This window comes from Tachysurus vachellii, chromosome 20, assembly GCF_030014155.1.
Source record: "Tachysurus vachellii isolate PV-2020 chromosome 20, HZAU_Pvac_v1, whole genome shotgun sequence".
Taxonomy (NCBI): domain Eukaryota; kingdom Metazoa; phylum Chordata; class Actinopteri; order Siluriformes; family Bagridae; genus Tachysurus; species Tachysurus vachellii.
Genome location: NC_083479.1, coordinates 14120768 through 14135937, shown reverse-complemented (window position 1 = coordinate 14135937; position 15170 = coordinate 14120768). Strand labels below are relative to the sequence as shown.

Below are 15170 nucleotides of genomic sequence, written 5' to 3'. Positions count from 1 at the left end.
TAGCGTCTAGAGATAACAAATAAGACGTACATTTCTGAATTTGTCTGACGGCCACATGGACAGAGAACTGAATCGTGGGTCTGGAATCTTTTTACTTAAGACTTTTCTTTGTCTGTAGGGGGAGAAATAATTATATCATCACAATATCTTTTTTAAAATGTGGACATAAATATTCATATATAATATAAAGATAAGGTAGTTACATCATCACAGCAAGCATGGACAGCAGGATCAGTGCCACGCAGCAGAGAGCGAGCACAATAAGGTAATATTTACCTGAAAAAGGGGAAGCAGTAAAAAGTCAGTGCTTGAACTTTCAGACATGAGACCATTTTTCAGTAAGTTTTGCAACTGATTATATACCAGCTGTGGCTATGCACAATTTATCAGCTCGTACTCGACCATGAACAGATATTATTCAGGAGGAAGATTGGTTTCACATGCGGCACTGACACGATTGTGACATCTTTGTGGGCAATCCAGCCAACAAAAATTAGGCAGTATAGAAGCTCCAGTGGCACAAGAGAAGCACATTTACCCTACAATAAGAAGCTCAGGAGTTTCAGTCGTGACAATGCTACAGTTATCCACAGCCAGAAGTCCAAAAAAAACACAATCAGTGTGATGCTATCTAATCATTTGTGCTTTAGTGAGGTCATGTTTTCTGCCAAATGCTGTAAAAATGTATTCACAAGTTAGCTCTTTCCTACGAATCTATTCAAGTGACATGAGACGTAGCATAAGTAGCAGTTTGTAAAGATGTAGTTTCTGGGAGAAAGTCTTCACCATCTAGTCTTCACCATCCCTGGCTAGAAGCTTCCATGTGATGTAATGTGACATTTATTAAAGTAAAGATTTTTATCACCTCTGGTCCTCTGGGTTGGGGCTGACAAATTGCACAGAGTAGCAGAGGCTACAGTTTAACTGGTAAATGAAGTGGCTGCATGCTAGACAGGATTATAGATAAACTCTTAATAAAGGACAAAAAAGTTATTTTTAAAAAAGAACTGTTAAGAATTATTACTGGGCTTTGTTGAGAATATGATTGGCACACTCTTGGAAGAAGAAGCCACTGTATTGGCCATGATATAAATGCTGTATGTTGTTCTGGCTTGCAGGTCCTCCAGAATGACATAGTGCTGAGACGGTCCCACGGTGACATCTGTACAAACAGAACACCAATGTCTTTATACATCTATGACATTTAGCAGGTGCCCTTATCCAGAGCGACATAAATTTATCTCATTTTATACAACTGAGCATCAGAGAGATAAGGGTCTTGTTCAACAGCCCAGCATTGGCAACTTGATAATGCAAGAATTTGAACTCACTAGATCTTAACCAATCACTAGATCTCAACGTCTTAACCAATGTGTTGCCACTTCCCTGAAGTTTATGCAACGACACCATGCAATGTACTGTATTTCACACATTCATCAGACTTACTTCTGGATTTTGTCTCATTGTATGTTTGGTAAAACACTGTGTAGTTCAGTACAAATGCACAGCACTGAGATGGTAATAAAGGCAACCAGTGGATCTCTGCATGCTTATCACTAAACCCAGTCACTTGGACATTAGATACTGCTGTGAGGTCTACAACAGAACAAAAGATATAGAGTACATTTTAATTACAGTTTTTTGTTTTCAACAAGAAGAAACTATTTGTTTGATTTGTTTTATCCAGAATTTCTCCATCACTAATAAAGACACATCTACTTCTTCACACATTAAAGGGTTTCCTTAAGATGGAACCATTTTCTCCTTGTGTAGACTGGATGAATGGATAATTATTCACAATAAAAATTTCAATGACATTTATCCAAATCTTTTACTTACCTCTTCCTGGGCTGCAATTATGAAGAGTAATTTCATTTCCAGGATTATCTTCATAGAGAGGGGTCAATGATATGGTGTAGAGGGTGAAAGGCTCATCTGATATTTAAAGAAAATGCAAACATTTGAAATGGATTTAAAAATTATATCAACACTTGAAGAATTTGATATTCTGTACATACCCTTCAGAGTGAAACTGGTATTTTGGGTTTGCTGCCACATGTGGTTTTTAGCAGTACTGTTCCACACTATTAGATATCCACTGACAGGAAGTTGGGGCTTCTCCCAGGTGATATTGATACATCCATGCTGGACAAACACGCTGATATTGCTGACTGGAGGTAAGTTTACCTCTGTTCAACAAAAAATAAATAAATAAACGTTTTAATAAGGTGATGACATTTTTAATTCTAAGAGCACATTGCTTGCGAATTCTCGATCCTGATTGGTCAGAAGGTGTTCCAAAACAGTTACAAATCAGACAGTAACTCAGACTGTAATTCAAATCACAGGTTTGTGTCATGGGCGCCTTGGACTGTTCCCTGTCTGAACACAAGGACGACGTTCTGGCAGGCTTTTTGTCTTGTGCCATGTGTTTTTGTTTATGTTTTGTGTTCACATGTGTTAGCCCCACCCTATCCTTAAGTTCCACCTCTGCACCCATGTTCCTTGTGTTTTAATGATTGTCATCCCTATTTATACCAGTTGTCTCGTGTCTTTTTTGCTGAGTCCTTGTGCTTGTGCTATGTGTGTTGTGACTCTTTGTTTGTTTTATTTCAGTTGCCTAGTCTCCCTAGTGTTTTCCATGCGTTTGTAGTTTTATTTTCTTAATAAGTCCCTTTTCATGTTGTCCCTATAAACACCCCAGTTTTCTGACAGTGTGTATCAATAAACATGCTTTAAAACAACCTTAAATCTCATCATAGGGACTTGTTTGTTAGATGATGCTCCTCATCATCTTAGCTGAATAATAAAAAAATACAAAAAAAAGAAAGAAGTCTGCTAGTAGATATATTTTTGGAGTTTTTTTTTTTTTTTGGTTTTTAAAGATTCTGAGTTTGATCCTGAAAAGAATAAAATACCAGTCAGAGTTAAAGCTGTTTTCATTGTTGTGTTTTGTCAGTAATATGACAAGCTGCACTTTTTCTGTCTTAATACCATTAAGAGAAAGTTAGAGAATATGAGCTATATGCTGTCATAGCTTCTATAAGAATTTTTCACAACATTAAATGTAATCATGAAAAGATAAATTGTGTAGAATGTGTCATTCTTTAAGGGACAAAATTAACAAGTGAAGAATTATGAGGCGAATGAAGCACTTTGAGACGTGCTGTAACAAACCCGAGACATGTCCTATTCCTTGCACATTCCAATAAACTCACCTTCTGCCATGGCAGGAACCTCAATGGAAGCGTCACTGAGTCTTATGTCATTGCGAAACACGGCCACTGTAATTCTGTGAGGATGTTTATCCAAAGCAATAATGGTGTGATTTTGGTAGGGTCCAAAGGACTCGGGGAGTTTCAGAGAGTCACAGAAGATGCAATATTTATCAAAGGCTTTACATGATGGTGGGACTCCCTAAAAGAAACATAAATCAGATTCGTTCAGTGACAGATGATCATGACTCCTAGACCTGTATTTAAATGCCAACATTTCCATACCTTCCACATAACGTGTACTGTTCTTTTTCCCTCGTCATCCAGCACACTTTTGGATCTCCAGAGATATAAAGGTAAGCTACTCACTGCCAAAGGAAGAAAAAGCTTTTATCGAAGGGAAATATCACATCATGATAAGACGCTGTGTGTAAAATAAAGAATAAATTTAATAAGGCTAGCAACTAAAATGTTACCATTGAGATAGCTCAGTGCTGTAACTTCACGGCTCCATTTGCTCCAGACTGAGCCATGATACCTGCTGCGCACGGACACAGTGTAGTTGGTACAGGGTTTGACCTCAGTCACTTCCAGAGTATTTATTTTGCCATTTTCCACAGTTTTCACCAAAGCCTACAACATATGGATCAGTGACAGAAGATTAAGAGATGCAGAGGTTTGTGCGATAGGACCAGAACACCTCACAGCTTCGAGAGGGGGAAATAACCTATAATGCAGCTTGTCTTAAATTCCCAAAGCTCTCGACACAGTGTCCAGTTCCGAAAGTTGTATATACTTCACATATTACGATATAAGATTAAAAGATTTATTGACACTTTACCTGTTTTACATGTACAGCATGTTTTTTTTTCCACAAGTATTTTTTTACACAATTAGTCTGTTTTTCCAAGTAAATTTCTGTTTTTGTATTTTTTTCTGTTCTAATTTTCTAACTACTGATGAAAAATCCTGAGGCTTGTCCAATTTCCAGGCATGTTCATGTTCCAGGCATGGGCATGTTTTTCTAACATGGAACACATATTCTTATGTGAATAATGTATGTGAATTCTAAGATGATTTTTCTTTCTAAAGAAATATTTCTAATGTCACTTCTCATTCAGAGGTTTTTCATTTGTTTCTTTAAGGTTTGTCCAGAGCCGATCGGCCCTATACGCTCACTACGCAAGTTGCGTAGGGCCCCGCAAATTACGCAAGGCCCCGCCTTCCCCTGCCTCATTTTACAGCGCGTTAATGTTTACTGTGAAGATGACAATATGAAGCGGAGCTATCCATCTGGCCATGAAAAGAGAAAAAAGAGACAAAATGAGAGTGAAATGCGAGAACAGCAATCAGGTAAACTTGTGTTCTCTTCAGGTTTGATGTCAGCAAGAGCAAATAACAGTAGAGTTCAGTTGATGTGATTCTGTCTCTAGTCTCTATCTGACTAGCTAAATTAGCTGTGCAGTGCTGCCAGTGCATCTCTTGGCCTGTCTGTCACACAACAATTTATTGCGTGAACATTCGCGTGAATAAACGCCCAAGGGCAAGGGTGTTTATAAACGGCAGCTCGATAACCGCGCGTGAACATGCGTTCATATGCGCGTGCAATCATGCACGAAATGACACGCGCGCTTTCCAGCAGCATCTGTGTGGGGACCAGTACAAAAAGTAGCGTGATAGCGCTCCTAAATGTTTATAGTCTCTCAATCAAGGTTACAACAACATTAATGCAATATGGAAACCAATGGATTTACATTGGAGTGGGCATAATGCCAGGTCACTATGAATGCACATCCCTCAGTAAATAAATAACCATCAGGGATCAAGTATTGCTCTCATGCATACAATAAAACACAGTGATACGGTATGGCAAGCCATTTTAGCTTTTATACATTCACATGATATTTAAAATATTCCATTCAATAAAGATTTGTTTATACCTCATTCAATTCTGTATTGTTTTACACTTTGACCGAGAGATGGAGCAAACTTTTTTAAAAGGAGGGAGGTTTGTAGTGGGAGCAGTGGGGTGTCAAGTGTGAATGTGTGGCAAATGGTTTACATATTTGGTAATTGTACATATTGTACACACATATTGTACTGATTATATGTATGAGCATACTGCACATTTCACCTGTTGATTTCATTATGTTTGTTAATTGTACATATTGCACTGACTATATGGATGAGCAAATTGCACATTTTCACATGTCAACTCATTATCTATATCCTTATCTGTATAAATGTTCTGCAATTTCTGGAGATTGCTCCTAAGGATTTCACTCACCAAGGCACATGTGCTGTGGTGATGTGACAATAAAGTGACTTTACTTGACTTGACTTGACTTGACATGGCTCACGGGTCAGATAGGAGGGCCCCAGAATTTTGCTTAGGGCCCCAGGGAGGTCAGGATCGGCTCTGGGTTTGTCACTTCAACAAAACTACTGATGTACTGTAATATTAAACAAGAACGGTAAAATAAACATGACTGTCACTACTCGATCCGTACAGCAACACGATCAATGACATCCCAAGTGTCCCGGAAGTTTCGGGAGTCTTCCGCATGTTGATAGCGGCTCCCTGATGCCCGCAAATTAGTTACAATCTCCCGGAATCTAGAGCGAGCGAGCAAGAGCACGCATGCACGACAGAGACGCACGGCAGAGAGGGAGGGGGAGCGATAGACCTTGCGTGTGTGTGCTAGTGTGCGTGTGTAAGACTGAGAGCATACTGATTGGCCTGTTTCGGTAAGTCAACCAATCAATTGTCAGTGTGGGCGGGCTTTTATCTCTTCTCCCGAACCGAATTAATCAGTGTATCTAGAAACAGGAGCACCATCATGGCCCATGGCAGAGGGAGAGAGCCCAAAAAAACCAAAGTATACGCAGCGACCTTGCGACTCTCCATAGGAAATGAATGACTTCCGGTTTATCGGCCGTAGTTTGTCGCGTGCAGTGTGAAGGCGGCTTAAGACACATTTTAGTGTCCCCCTGTCTTACAAGCGTTAAACATAATGACAATGTTGCACGCTGTAAAGTTTGTAACAGTGACTTCAGCATTGTCCATGGCGGGGTAAATGATTGTAACGACATGTTGAGGTCAGTTCAACAAGTTTAATTTCATCTTCAGCTTATATAAATAGTAAAAGTGATCTACATATTTTAATATCATTAACAAATAATTGGGTAGAGATGGCCGCTTGAGTCTGGAGCTCCTCTCTTCTGCGTCTGGCGTGTCTCATCCGGCAACGCTACAATCTTGACACAAACCTAACGCCTTTACCTCCAGTGTTTAACCTTTAAAAGGGCAATGGCTAAACGTTAACTTTTACTATCCTCCCCGGAGAAGAAACGGATGAAAGATTCGGACGATGGGAAGCTGCGCAATATGGTGGCTGACGAGCTAAAGCTACAGCTCCGCGTGGTTCGAGAAATTTTCAGGGAGGAGATTCAACCGATGGCGGAAAGAATCGGCTCTCTTGAAAAAGAGATGAGAGCGATTAGCAACAATTTCGACAACATCCATTCTGCGGTACGGAAAGTGAAACAAGACACGGTCGAAGTCAAACAGGCCGTGGTTACGCTACAAGACCAGATGGCGAGACTGGAGGATAAGAGCCGACAGAGTAATCTGCGCCTTGTCGGACTAAAAGAGGGAGAAGAAGGAAGCGATCCTGTCGGTTATCTACAAGCTCAGTTACCGATATGGATTCCGGCTCTTCAAAACGGCAGGTTTGAAGTAGAAAGAGCACACCGAATTTACACGATAGCAAAAGAAACGGCCCGCGAACACTGATTTTTAAAATAGCTACGGTTCCAAGATAGAAACGCCATCCTTAAAGGTGCTCGCGCCGCAGGGCAAATCTCACACAAAGGCAACCTGTTTCACTTCTACCCGGTTACAGTAATCAGACTGCCACTCAAAGACGAGAGATGAACTTATGCAGGAAGAAGCTCACGCAGATAGGGATCTCCTCCTTTATGATCTACCCCTCCATAGTAAAGGTAACACACCACGGATCAACCGCACTCTTTCAAACTCCGTCGGAGGTGGAAACGTATCTCGCTCGACAACAGGCTCTCGCCACCCCTACGTCGGCACGTAATAACACCCCAGCCGAAGCGTTAATGGAAGCCAGTCCGTGATATCGAAGGTAAAGATGGCATTACTGTCTACGGGGTGGCTGTGTCAAGGAAGTTATGGACAAATTGGGATGCCGAGGTGACCCCCGGGCTCGGGTGATCAACTATTATACCGGCCACGTATACCGCGTATGTTAATTTCCAGGCAGACAGGAGAGTTTGTTCCCACTCTCTGCTTACTGCCTTCTCATTTTGTTCTCACTGTCGTTCATTTATTGTTCCAGATGCCATGATATGTTTTCGTAAGTCCACACGGTTTTGTTTTTCATTTACAATGTATACAATGCTGTTTTTGATCTATGGCTCTTAACGTAATTTCTTGGAACGTCAATGGTCTAAATGGTGCAATTAAAAGGACAAAGTGCTTAGATTATTTAAGATCTAAAAAGGCGTCCGTTGCATTGATACAAGAATCTCATTTGAAAGCAGGTGACGTTAATAGATTTCAAAACAGGCATTATAAATTAGTCTCCTTTTCCTCCTCCACTAAGAAAACAAAGGGGGTTATGATACTTATAGCCCGTCATCTCACTTTGCATATTCACCATACTAAGAGTGATACGGATGCCCGTATTACATGTGTGCTAGGTATTATGGTCCCATAATAAATATGCCTTTATTTAGTTTATGCCCCCAACGAATACGACAATGTATTTTATCAACAACTCACACAAATGATATTAAGCTTTAATGGCTATCACCATATAATAGGCGGTGATTTCAATACGGTGCATGACCCCATACTTGATAGGTCTCATATGTCACAGTCTGATCCAGCCTCTTCTAAGGTGTTTAAAGATTTTATAAAACAAATTAGTGTATGTGACATATGGCGACTGAAAAATGACAAAGTCAAAGATTTCACTTTTTTCTCAGCACGCCACAAAACCTTTTCTCGTATTGACTACCTGCTGGTATCGCCTGCTTACATTCCATTTATTGACAGCACCGATATATTATCTCTTCTTCTCTCAGATCACTCCCTTGTGACCCTAAACCTTCTTCCATACCCCCTCCTAACCGGGTATAAGCGCTGGAGATTCAATACCTCCTTACTTCACGATCAAAAATTTATCACACAACTACGTGCCTCTTTAGTTGATTTTATTCAATTAAATAACGATTCAATAAATAATCCTCAATCTCTATGGGAGGTTACAAAATGTTTTATAAGAGGAAAATGCATCGCCTTTTCTTCCCATCATCAGAAAATAAGGAACGGTCGCAGAAACGAGTTGGAAAATTTAGTTCAGGTGACAGAACGAGAACTTAAAAATACTTATAGTCAGCATAAGGCAGAAGAACTGCGAGCACTTAAATCAGAGTTGAAAGGTTTCCTTTTACATAGAGCAGAATTCATTATGCATCGCACAACGCAGTCATATTATTTTAATGGTGAGAGACCAAGCAGGTTATTAGCATCAAGGATCACACAGGTAGAATCTAAAGCAATCATACAAGCAGTGAAGAAAAATTATGTTATTTACACACAGCCTGAAGATATCAATCAGATTTTCAAATCTTTTTATGAGCAACTATACACCTCTAGTTCCTCCAGCAGTCCCCAGCAATATATCTCCTTCCTTCAACAGCTTCATCTTACTAAGTTTGATGCAGAACATCAGGAGCTACTAAACCGTCCCATATCCCCTGAAGAGTTAAAACTGGCCCTCGATTCTATGTCGAAGAACAAAGCCCCGGGTAATGACGGAATTCCACCTGAATGAATATCATCTATCATCAAATAATGCTCTGCATAGAGACCAAAACACAGCAACTCTGCTACTTAAGAAAGGAAAAGATCCCCTAGAATGTGCCAGTATCTGATATAGCTTCATCAGTCCCTGAATGTTTAAATCTTTTTAACACATTCGGTGCATTATCTGGTTATAAAATTAATTGGAGTAAATCCGCCTTAATGCCACTCAATGATTCAGCAAGACAGGAATGTCTCAATTTACCATCTCAGATTCCTATAGTCCAACAATTTACTTATCTGGGCATCAACATCTCATCCCTAATCTCCCGAATTTCAAAGAATAACTATCAAACTCTCCTGAACAAGATTAAAGAAGATCTAATTAGATGGTCCCCCCTTATTTAGCTCTTCACAGAAGAATATTCACTATCAAAATGAATGTACTGCCAAGGGTTAATTTTCTATTCTCCACCATACCAATTGCACCACCCAAATGTTTTCTCAAAGAAAAGCAATTATTGTCCATCCGGTTCGCTTACAAGATCTGCCATTCTCTGCCATAACAAAAGATTTCAGGAAGAAGCTTGGACCTATAATTGAATTTTCCTTAGAAACTTTTAAACAGATTGAAAAAATCAAGGGTGGTCCCTTCTTATATACAAAATCAACACCTATATGGCACAATGTTAATATACGGACTGGTAACAAGCCATTTGTATTCAAAGCCTGGTCGGATTCTGGTATTTATACTCTAAGGGACATTTTTAATGACAAAGGCCTCAAGTCGTTCCAAGATTTAAGCACAGAGTTTTCTATACCTGGATTTTCTTTTTTTTTTTTTTATTTAAGATTAAGATCAGCCCATAAAGCATACCCCTTTGGGATTGGCTGGACCGTAAGATCCCTACCAGTGGCTTAGTATCCAAAATCTATGACTCCATTCTTTGTTCTCAGTATTCATCTGTTCTAGCCACATACTCCTGGGAACGTGAAGACCTAGCCAAACCCGACTGGGACACGGTATGGGGAAATTGTTTCACTGCCTCTAAGAATCTGGCACACCAGATGATCCACTACAAATCTATTAATAGGGCTTATCTTACTCCTAGTGTTCTGTACAAGATGAGGTTTAGATCTGATCCCTATTGTCATATTTGAAACAACTCTATAATAGGTTCATATATGCATATGTTCTGGGAATGTCCTAGAATACTTTCCTTATGGACTTATGTATCCTCCACTCTCTCTGACATTTTGTATATGGTCATACCCAAGGATCCACTACTTCTTCTGTTACTAGATGACTCGACTCTTAAACTAAATACTAGTCAAAAAAGGATACTCTTGGCGGCCAGTACGGCTGCCAAAGAGACTATTCTGTAACTGTGGTTTGAAACATCCATCTCTACAAACTTCATCTGGCTATCTATCTTCAGAGACTGTTAGAATGTACCACTGCCAAACTCAATGGTGCCACAGGTCGGACTATCGGAAGCTGGGAAGAAATGGCAGAAATCTTACTGGACAAACTCAAACGCTGATAACAATTTAAGCAACTATAAGGGCTTTGAACTTAATATCATATTACATACTGTTGTACAATACTATTTCTTAATCATGGCATCTGTTGTATATAGTTTGGTATTTTGCAATAAGTAAATAATAAAAAATGTTGATCACAAAAAAATAAATAAATAATTGGGTAACACTTTACAATAAGGTTCATTAGTTAACATTAGTTTACTACATTAATTAACATGAACTAATAATGAACTGCACTTATAAAGCATTTATTTATCTTTGTTAATGTTAATTTGAACATTTACTAATACATTATTCAAATCTTGTTAACATTAGTTAATGCACTTTGAACTAACATGAACAAACCATAAACAGCTGTATTTTTATTAACTCACTTGTCCTCTTTTCTTTTAAGTTTTTTTTTGGGCGGTAGTGGGGGGACCAACAATTTTGTAGGTTGAGATGTCTGACATGACCTTTACACATCTATAAAGACTTTGTTATATCAAAACTTTGTTATATCAAACTTGAACCTCATATGTTAGATTTTAACTAATAAAATCCTCAGTCCATTATACAATAACTCAGAAGCTTATATTAATACATTAAAAACTGAAGCTGCATAACAACACTCATTCATACACAACACAAAGCACACAAACTTCAGCCCTTCAGGACTTCATGCTGAGACTTACCTCAGTATATGAATCTTTTTCATGTAACTGTATTTCATAATCTGTCGTTTCTTTTCTAATCCAATATGCCTCTTTAATATCCCACGTCACTCTGAGACCGGTCGGCAAAGCCTCAGCGATAGCATCTTCTGGTTGATCCATTTGAACTAGAGCACATATATGGTATGATCAGGTCAACAATTCACAGAGAAACTGACAATAGTGAGTGATTGCATGCAAAGACCATAACAATTTAATGGAAATGGAAATGGCTTTTTCAGCAGGACACTGATTCTAAGCATATCACCAAAGTTGGAATCAAATGGCTTAAAGACGATAAAGTTTAGGTATTTGTGACCATCACAAAGCCTTCACCTAAAGTCTATGAAAAATATTGTGAAGTGAAAAATCAAGTCTGAGCAAGGAGAGACAACAATCCTAACTGAGTTACAGAAATGGGCATAAATTCCAGTAAAGTATTGTGAAAAGCTACAACAAGAGTTTAGTTATATAATAAGTTTATATAGCAATGTACTCAATACCACCAAATCCTAGAAAAGTGTATGTAAACATTTGACTTACCGGAAATGATATAGAGAATAAATTAAATGCTGGAAATGACTTTTGCTTTATAGTCATTATGTTTTAATGTCTTTGGCCTATGTGTATGCACCAGGGCCGGCCCTGCGCATAGGCAGAATAGGCAAATGCTAAGGGCGCCGCCCACCACTAGGGGCGCCCGGGCGCCCAAATTATTATTTTTATTAATATATATGTATATATATTGTATTACCTGAGAAGTATTTTATTTATATATTTATTATATATATTTTATTGCTGTAAGAAAGTCAAGGAAAGCAAGGTCTCCGTAATATAGTTCCATGGTGGCCTTTCTGTTTAAATTTTAACTTCTGCTTTGTGTTAAAAAAAAATAATCACCGAACTGCCAACTTCAGCCACTTACCTATATCCCAAGCACGTCTGTAGACTACATTGTTGGACCAAGCTGAATACTCATAGGAATTCTGTGCAACAACACGTACACTCAGTTGATGATTATATACCAAAATCAAAGGTCCCGAGAATGTACATTCTTTTCCTGATGAACAACACAGATGCTCTTTGATCTGCCTGCAGAAATCCCAGATACATAAAAAAAATTACAAGCACGTAAAAAAATCAGTTCCTATATTCAGAGAAAGCTGTGCAGCCACTTACTTCAGATAAACTATGTACTTTATGTCTGTCGACTGTTCATCATGATCCCACATGCAGGTTACTTTGTTTGCTAATGTTGCAATACATGAGACATTTTGGGGACTGCTGACAAGAGCTGAGAGAGACATCATGGGTGGACATTTTTATATTCCGCATATTAAATGTTGGATTTTGCATTTGTAACATTCAGTACTGTGCACAAAAATTCCATAATGCAAAGATATTTTCAAAAATAAGTAAATGAACGTTTTAAAATAGTATATATTTATTTTTTTAATTTATTTGTTGGTTTTTTTATGAAAGCTTTTGAACTTACATAAAGTCACATAAACGCCATGTGGTTTGCATGGGGTTTTTTAATTATTAATTCCACTTGCCCCCCCCCCCCCCACACACACACAATTATTTTCACCTGTTACCTTTTTTGTAACAAAAATAAGGCACAAGTTTTTATTTTATATAAATAGATGCTTTGTTTATTTGTGTTATATACTTCTCATTTGATCACAGTATTAATGAGGTTATATTTGTTTAATAAATTTTAGTGTGCAATTTTGGGGCCATAACAGGTTGAAATGCACGTCATTTATTTCCTAATTTCCTTCCTAGGATACAGAGCATTTAACTAAATGCAAAATTATAATGCAGAGAATATGGTTTTACAAATTTTAGACTTTATTTTATTATTTTATTTATTTATAAACAATGGTATCTAAGAATTGTGCACCTTTCTGTATAGCTTATTTATTATATGTATTATAACTAAATGTATGTTAACACTCACGGTAGGTCTGGACGAAGATACCATTCAACAAGACAGGTATAGCAGCATCTATAAAACACTCCACTGTGCATCGATCTACAGAGAGATTGTGAATGGACACAGAGGCGACGGTGGAGTTGAAGTCATAAAACCTCTCGTCTATTTTTTTCTTATTGAGAGTCCAGAAGATTTTGCTGAGATGGGACTGCATCTTTGAGTGACAGTCACTACTGGCTGGAGCTTTGAGGAACAGCGTTAAATCGAAACCGTATGGGATGATTGGGTTCCTAGGAAAAATTTCACACTTTTCCTGTGCTGAAGATAAAATTAAAGCATAAAATTAATCTCTTGAATTAACAGCAAGGTCTCTCAAAAGGTTACTATTGTGAGTAAGGACAAAAGAATGAACACATTCACATAAACATAAATTTTAGTAAGCATAAGCTTATGGGGAAGTAACATGATTTACATTTATATTGATTTTAATTTCAGGTAAAATATTAAATATTAAAATAAAAATAAAAAAAGATGTTCACACTTTGAGTGTTACATCTGTTACAAAAGATGTTCACACAGCTTTTGGCACTGGAGTGGTTCCCTTAAAGGTCCATCTTTTACTTATTTGAGTCTCAAGGACCATTCTTGTAATTACTGTAGCTTTTTAAGAAATATTGTAGTGTACTGTACTGTATTGTACTGTAGCTTTTTAAGATTCTTTTATGTAAAGTTTATTATAGAACACTTTTTATTTGTTTCACAAGACATTTTAAAAGTTAATATGCATCACAATCTAAACAGTCTCATAACCTCTCGTGGAACCATGTTTTGACATTTCAGACAGAAATCTAAATCCAATTCCTCTTTATTTCTTATCTACACTCCACATCTCCTCCATCCAATTAACTTCTTCGTTATAAATCTTTAAAGACAGTGTATTATTCGCCTGTACATTCATACAGTACCATGCCTCAAAGTGCACTTAATGGAGTAAAGAGGCTTTTAACATTTGCTCAGCTACTTGCTTACAATTACTTTCGATATGTTAGATCTTTCGACTTGGGTGGCATTTCTCAGATTTATTTATTTATTTATTTGTTTGTTTGTTTGTTTATTTATCCATCCTTAAAACAAGACATAAATAATCAATTATATATTTGATATATATATATATATATATATCAAATATATATATATATATATATATATATATATATATATATATATATATATCAGTCACTTACCTGTACACACTATTAGAAGGCATGTTGTAATAAGAAACAAAGCAGTCAAAAACATGGTTATTAATCCAAACTGCGCAAAAGCGCAAAAGCTTGTATCTTTTCAGCGAGGACCGTAAAATCCAGATTTCTTGTTGCTGTCCCTCCCTGATCGCTAGCAGATTACCTTTCTGAAGCTGCAGACACAAAAGACATCCCAACATATCAATTGAACGTATTTCTGATGTTATTCTGATTAACAGGATGGAGAAAGGAGAGTCGATGTGGCACTCACTCCACCCACCCATCCAGCGCCTGGCATTGACGCCAGTGCCAATCGCTTTTCTGGTTAGAAAAAGGAGTTAAAAACAAATCCTGTTGTCACCGTGTTCATTACCTGGTTAGACGGTGAAAACTAGGACAGTTCATTATTCTGAACGCGCTACATCTCTTGTCCTCACCAAATGCGCAATAAAAAAAATCGGAAGCATTTACAGAGGTGTTGCGACACGCACCATCTGTGGTTCATGTAACGCGGAGGAAATGCAAGAAAGTCAGTTACATCCCGAACAACACAACACACTCTAGTACGCAACAAAACGGCACTGTAGGTGGAGAGAAGTTTACTCGAATTGTTGTTTGAAGTAGTGTGGATAACAAAAGATATTCTAAAGAATCCAAAATTGTCCACCCATTAGTCTTCAGAAACTGGTTGATCCT

At 37.9% G+C, this 15170-nt stretch overlaps 1 protein-coding gene across 3 annotated transcripts in view; it reads right to left on the bottom strand.

The window, feature by feature from the left end:
- The window catches only part of LOC132863743 (interleukin-31 receptor subunit alpha-like), a 17264-nt gene extending 2094 nt beyond the window's left edge, over positions 1-15170 (bottom strand). The window contains exons 1-15 of one of the 3 annotated variants that reach the window (XM_060896705.1): positions 14746-15170; positions 14475-14647; positions 13255-13548; positions 12471-12585; positions 12217-12383; positions 11274-11419; positions 3692-3848; positions 3501-3583; positions 3219-3417; positions 2019-2189; positions 1840-1935; positions 1447-1596; positions 1025-1162; positions 204-276; positions 31-112 (exon numbers count right to left, since the gene is read on the bottom strand). In XM_060896705.1, coding sequence (XP_060752688.1) covers positions 31-112; positions 204-276; positions 1025-1162; positions 1447-1596; positions 1840-1935; positions 2019-2189; positions 3219-3417; positions 3501-3583; positions 3692-3848; positions 11274-11419; positions 12217-12383; positions 12471-12585; positions 13255-13548; positions 14475-14529 — 1926 coding nt within the window. In that variant the 5' untranslated portion in view covers positions 14530-14647; positions 14746-15170. The remainder of the gene's footprint in view (positions 1-30; positions 113-203; positions 277-1024; positions 1163-1446; positions 1597-1839; positions 1936-2018; positions 2190-3218; positions 3418-3500; positions 3584-3691; positions 3849-11273; positions 11420-12216; positions 12384-12470; positions 12586-13254; positions 13549-14474; positions 14648-14745) is intronic. The other 2 variants (XM_060896704.1, XM_060896706.1) reach the window with 2 other exon arrangements.